At 48.2% G+C, this 6,613-nt stretch overlaps 1 protein-coding gene across 1 annotated transcript; it reads right to left on the minus strand.

Moving 5' to 3' along the window:
• Positions 1 to 619: 619 nt before the first annotated feature.
• Positions 620 to 4,613, minus strand: LOC147120764 (uncharacterized). Its single transcript, XM_085986998.1, has one exon. The coding sequence runs from the start codon at positions 4,525 to 4,527 to the stop codon at positions 2,815 to 2,817; it is 1,713 nt and encodes a 570-aa protein (XP_085843124.1). The 5' UTR covers positions 4,528 to 4,613; the 3' UTR covers positions 620 to 2,814.
• Between the last annotated feature and the right edge of the window lie 2,000 nt (positions 4,614 to 6,613).

Genomic DNA, 6,613 nt, shown 5'->3' on the forward strand with positions numbered 1-6,613 from the left:
GCTACTATATTACCCCCAATCCCATGAGCCCTAATCTTGTGTAATAACCTTTTATGTGGCACCTTATCGAATGCCTTTTGGAAATCCAAATATACTACATCCACTGCTTCCCCTCTATCTACCCTGCTAGTTACATCCTCAAAAAGCTCTTAATAAATTTGTCAAACACGATTTCCTTTTCATAAAACCATGTTGACTCTGCCTAATCATGTTATGATTTTCTAAGTGACTTGATACCACTTCCTTAACAATGGATACCAGCATTTTCCCGATGACTGATGTAGCTTTCAAAAGCTCTTGTAATAATGTGTCCGTGACTACACAAACCACTCTGGGTCCAGGTATATTGTGTATCAGTAAAACAGTCCATGACCACACAAACCTCTCTGGGTCCAGGTATATTGTGTATCAAGAAAACAGTCCATGACCACACAAACCACTCTGGGTACAGGTATATTGTGTATCAGTAAAACAATCCGTGACTACACAAACCACTCTGGGTACAGGTATGTTGTGTATCAGTAAAACAGTCCGTGACTACACAAACCACTCTGGGTCCAGGTATATTGTGTATCAGTAAAACAGTCCGTGACTACACAAACCACTCTGGGTACAGGTATATTGTGTATCAGTAAAACAGGTTTATTAAGCATTAAACATCCGGTACAAAGAAGTAGTACTTAACAAGAAGCTAGTCACAGTCTGTTCGTTCAAACCGCAGCGTTCCTTCCGAGTGAGCGCGGCGCAAGTCTCCTGATGTATCTTGCTATGTTCCGCTGACCCAAGCGCGCCTCCTTGGGACCTTGCTGTGTTCTGTTGACCGAAGCTCCTATCAATCTCTGGTAACATGGTGCGCGCTTTCAATGTTCAAAACCTGTACCTTTATACCCTTTTCCCTCTCGTTTTGCCTACGTGGCAGTAATTAACCCTCTAACACCTGGTAAAAAGTCTTGCTCCCTCGTTACCCATCTTATGACCTTGTTTGATCCTTCTGACTTTTTCTCCCTACATTACAAAGTACCCTTATCTCAGATCTTCACTTTTCACAGAACACTTCCTAGAATGTTGACAAAACAGTCGGTCCATCCGATAGCTGGACCAATGAAGGACGTCTCCAACTCTTATCTATCTCTCTAGTTTTTATCTCTTTAAGCATAATATTGCTGAATTCCTCGTCTCCATAAACTTAGCACAACATTCCATTACTTCAGTAATTTTAAACAGAGGTTTTTGGTCAGGTTGGCATAATCCCATCCTGCTTTGCTCTCAGCCATTCTCCATTTTATACAGGCTTTTAGGATCTTAACATACAATTTCACATATTATAGTTATATTAGAATGGTTATCGAATCTTAATAATGTTTACTAAATCCTACAGGTACACCCTATCCTACATATCCCGACCTTGAGGGCGAGGCATTTGCCGACCCCTCAAAACTAAAATCTTACATATGGATTATTTTTCTTCCGTTTATGTAACTCTAGCATGTTCTGGGCTGTGATCATATTTAAATGTGATTGGGCATTGGACTTTAGGTGTTTCAGGTAGCAGGTGTAGAATAGTAAGCACATCATTACTACAAGTTGGGATATGACCAGTACATGGGAAATTATCCTAATCCAATGAGGAATTTCCATGTTTGTCCCTATGTTGTCTTATTAGTCCTAACAATTTTTGACTCCCTACCTTGTGACATTTGTGTTTAACTGGGTAGATCTTAAACAAACTTCTGATCTTACATAGTTCAAAGTTTTACTACATGGGTTACATATCTCAAATACAAAATCATTACAAGTTGGAGAACAACCAGAGCGTGTGAAATAATAGGAGCCTAAGGGCATGCTGATGTATTAAGCCCAATATCCCACCAGTGTGTGTTGTCCCTTATGCTTTCAATTTCAATATCTATTCTCCAGTTGTCTTGCTCCAAAACATAAAAAATGCTTTAGGGAGGAGTTCAGTCGTATCATGAGCTCACTGAAACCCTCAACCAATAGGGGAATGTCGGGTCTGAATTGTGCCACATAACTGTGCAGCTCGTACTTAAAAACATGTTGGTTGATGGGACAGGTCCTGTTAGACCCGTAAAGCATGGTAGTTGTGGTGGTAGTGACACAGGAGGCACCACCAAAATCACCTCATACTGGATTCGTACTGGTTTTTCCCACGCTCTGTTACCTACAAAACACAATTATTACAGTCGCAGTTAAATTCAGTCTTACAATCATTTCAAGCGACATTACAGTTTCACATCTACTTCCTGATCTTCCAAGTCGAGATCCTTTCTCCCTTCCGTTTTTCAAAATAGCAGCCACGGGATCTTTTACACCCACCTGAGAGGGCAGACGGGGCAGCGGTTTAACGTCACATCCGAAAGATGGCACCTCTGACAGGGCAGCTCTCCCTCAGTACTGCCCTGGAGTGTCAGCCTAGATTACGTGCTCAAGTCTCCAGAGTGGGACTCAAACCCACGACCTTCTGACTCTAGAGGTGAGAGTGTCGTCCACTGAGCCGAGGCTGACCCCTCTTAAACTCCAGCCTAGTTACTGGGGTTATCAGCATCTTCAAACCGCCCCCCCCGACAACCCCGTAATTGCCATTATTAACACAGAACAGTCCTTCATGTGATTAACAGCAGAATGGGACCAGTGCGCTCAGGTGTGAACTCGCTGGTGTCTCAGCAAGTGAGATGGACTGGTGAATCCCTTTTCACACACTGAGCAGGGGAATGGCGTCTTCCCGGTGTGGGTGAACTGGTGTTTCTGAAGATTGGATGAGTGGGTAAACCTCTTCCCGCAGTGAGAGCAGCTGAACTACCTCTCCCCGGTGTGGATGCGTCGATGCTTCTTCAGGACCTTGGAGCATTTGAAACTCTTGTCGCAGTCGGAACATTTAAACGGCCTCTCGTCAGTGTGAACCTGCTGGTGCAGCCGCAGAGAGGTGAGACGAGTGAATCCTTTCCCGCACTCGGAGCAGGAGAACGGCCTTTCGTCAGTGTGAACCAGCTGGTGTTCCCGCAGAAAGCAGGGACGAGTGAATCCTTTCCCGCACTCGGAGCAGGTGAACGGCCTCTCGTCAGTGTGAACTCGCTGGTGCAGCCGCAGAGAGGAGGGACGAGTGAATCCTTTCCCGCACTCGGAGCAGGTGAACGGCCTCTCGTCAGTGTGAACTCGCTGGTGCAGCCGCAGAGAGGAGGGACGAGTGAATCCTTTCCCGCACTCAGTGCAGGAGAACGGCCTCTCGTCAGTGTGAACCAGCTGGTGTTCCCGCAGAGAGTCCGAACGAGTGAATCCTTTCCCGCACTCAGAGCAGGAGAACGGCCTCTCGTCAGTGTGCCCACGTTCGTGTACCAGCAGAGTGTGGGACTGGACAAATCCCTTCCCGCACACTGAGCAGGTGAACGGCCTCTCCCCGGTGTGAGCTCGCTGGTGTCTCACCAGGTTCGATGACTTACCAAACCTCTTTCCGCAGTGAGAGCAGCTGAACGGCCTCTCCCCGGTGTGAATGCGTTGATGCCGCGACACATCCTCGGCGCTTTTAAAGCTCTTCTCACAGTCAGGGCACTTACAGGGTCTCTCGTCAGTGTGAGCTCGCTGGTGCACCTGCAGAGAGGTAGAATGGCTGAATCCCTTCCCACACACGGAGCAGGTGAACTCCTTGGTGTGAGCTCGTTGGTGTGTCAGCAGGGTGGAGGAGAGAGTGAATCCCTTCCCACACACAGAGCAGGTGAACGGTCTCTCCCCGGTGTGAACTCGTTGGTGTGTCAGCAGGGTGGAGGAGAGAGTGAATCCCTTCCCACACACAGAGCAGGTGAACGGCCTCTCCCCGGTGTGAACTCGCTGGTGCTGTACCAGGTCGCTGGATCTTCTGAAGCCCTTCTCGCAGTCGGAGCACTGAAAAGGTCTCTCATCGGTGTGAACACGCTCGTGTAGCAACAGGTGGCAAGACCGGTTAAACCTCTTCTCACAGTGAGAGCAGGCGAACGGCTTCTCGTCGGTGTGCACTCGCTGGTGTCTCAGCAGGGAGAACGAACGAGAGAATCTCTTCCCACACACTGAGCAGGTGAACGGCCTCTCCCCGGTGTGAATGCATTGATGCCTTGCTACATCCTTGGCGCTTTTAAAGCTCTTCTCACAGTCAGGGCACTTACAGGGTCTCTCGTCAGTGTGAACTCGCTGGTGCACCCGCAGAAAGGTAGAATGGCTGAATCCCTTCCCGCACACGGAGCAGGTGAACGGTCTCTCCCCAGTGTGTACTCGCTGGTGTGTCTGCAGGGAGAATGAATGACTGAATCCCTTCCCACACACGGAGCAGGTGAACGGCCATTTCACGGAGTGACTGCGTTGATGAGTCTCCAGCTCGGAGAGGCAACTGAATCCCTTCCCGCATTCCCGACATTTGCACGGACTCTCCTCGCTTTGGTTACACTTGTGCCTCCCCAGGCTGCACCTTTGGTTGAATCCACGTCCACACACAAGACACGTGTGCAGTTTGCCCGCATTCTGATTGCTGCTTTCCGCTTCCATATGTCAATGATATTCAGGTCCTGATGAATCGAGTGACTCTGTCAGATCTTCGTGTGAAGTTTGCGTTAAGCTGCCCCTCTGCAATTCCTCCCCTTGCAAGAGACAGTAAAACAGGTTTATATAAGTAATTAATGTAAATACTGGAGAGAAATTAAAGAAAGACTGGCCTTTATACAGCACCTTTCACGAGCAACGGTTTTACAGCCAATGAAGTACTTTTTGAAGTGTAGTCGCTGTTGTCAACATGGATTTACAAAAGGCAAATCATGCTTGACTAATCTACTGGAATTTTTTGAGGATGTAACTGGTAAAATAGATAAGGGAGAACCAGTGGATGTGGTGCATTTGGACTTTCAGAAGGCTTTCGATAAGGTCCCACATATGAGATTAGCGTGCAAAATTAAGGCACATGGAATTGGGGGCAAGGTATTGACTTGGATAGAGAACTGGTTGGCGGACAGAAAGCAGAGTTGGAATAAACGGGTCGTTTTCCGAGTGGCAGGCAGTGACTAGTGGGGTACCGCAAGCATCAGTCCTAGGACCCCAGCTGTTCACAATATATATTAATGATCTGGACGAGGGAATTGGATGTAATATCTCCAAATTTGCAGACGACACAAAGCTGGGTGGGTGGGTAAGCTGTGAGGAGGATGTCGTGAAACTCCAGTACGATTTGGACAGGTTGGGTGATTGGGCAGAAACATGGTAAATGCACAATAATGTGGATAATTGTGAGGTTATCCACTTTGGTGGCAAAAACAGGAAGGCAGATTATTATTTGAATGGCAATAGTTTGGGAGAAGGGGAAGTGCAAAGAGACCTGGGTGTTCTTGTGCACCAGTCGCTGAAGGTAAGCATGCAGGTGCAGCAGGCGGTTAAGAAGGCAAATGGTATGTTGGCCTTCGTAGCAAGAGGGTTCGAGTACAGGAACAAGGATGTCTTGCTACAGTTGTACAGGGCCTTGGTGAGACCGCACCTTGAGTATTGTGTGCAGTTTCTGTCCCCTTACCTGAGGAAGGACGATCTTGCCATGGAAGGAGTGCAGCGAAGATTCACCAGGCTGATACCTGGGATGGCAGGAATGACGTATGAGGAGAGATTGTGTCGATTGGGCTTATACTCACTGGAGTTTAGAAGATTGAGAGGGGATCTCATCGAAACCTATAAAATTCTGCCAGGCCTGGACAGACTAGATGCAGGAAGGATGTTTATGATGGCCGGGGAGTCCAGAACCAGGGGTCATAGTCTAAGGATAAGGGGTAAGCCATTTAGTACTGAAATGAGGAGGAATTTCTTCACCCAGAGAGTGGTTAACAAGTGGAATTCTCTGCCACCGAGGGCGGTGGAGGCCAGTTCATTAAATATATTCAAGAAAGAGTTGGATATATTTCTTAAGGCTAAAGGGATATGGGGAGAAGGCAGGGACAGGGTACTGAATTTGGATGATCAGCCATGAACTCATTGAATGGCGGAGCAGGCTCAAAGGGCCGAATGGCCTACTCCTATCTTCTATGTTTCTGTGTTGTAATGTGGGAAACACTGCAGCCAATTTACATGATAAATAATGGCCAGGACACCGGGGATAACTCTCCTGCCCTTTTTGAAATACTGGGATCGTTTATGTCCACCTGAACGTCTCATCCGAAAGACAGCCCTCCGACAGTGCCGCACTCCCTCAGTACTGCCCCTCCGACAGCGCGCCGCTCCCTCAGTACTGCCCCTCCGACAGTGCAGCACTCACTCAGTACTGCCCCTCCTACAGGGCAACACTTCCCCAATTTGGATACTGTTGAGGGGGATGACTCACCAGGGAAGGCAGCAGCAGCCGCCAACTTCCTGGCACCAGGGGTGCTTCTGCTGCTCAGGAAGGGAGGAAAAAGAGTGGGAGAGCAATATAGTGGTAGGGGATTCTATCGTAAGGGGAACAGATAGGCGTTTCTGTGGCCGTAGACGTGACTCCAGGATGGGTTGTTGCCTCCCTGGTGCCAGGGTCAAGGATGTCACTAAACGGCTGCAGGGCATTCTGAAGGGGGAGAGTGAACAGGCAGAGGTCGTGGTTCACATTGGGACCAACGACATAGGTCGG

The sequence above is a fragment of the Somniosus microcephalus genome, chromosome 4 (assembly GCF_052327205.1).
Source record: "Somniosus microcephalus isolate GS21.2 chromosome 4, FLI_Smic_1.0, whole genome shotgun sequence".
Taxonomy (NCBI): domain Eukaryota; kingdom Metazoa; phylum Chordata; class Chondrichthyes; order Squaliformes; family Somniosidae; genus Somniosus; species Somniosus microcephalus.

Bases quoted from the DNA above. Each gene is read 5' to 3' on its own strand.
- LOC147120764 (XM_085986998.1), bottom strand. From the start codon at position 4,527: ATGGAAGCGGAAAGCAGCAATCAGAATGCGGGCAAACTGCACACGTGT.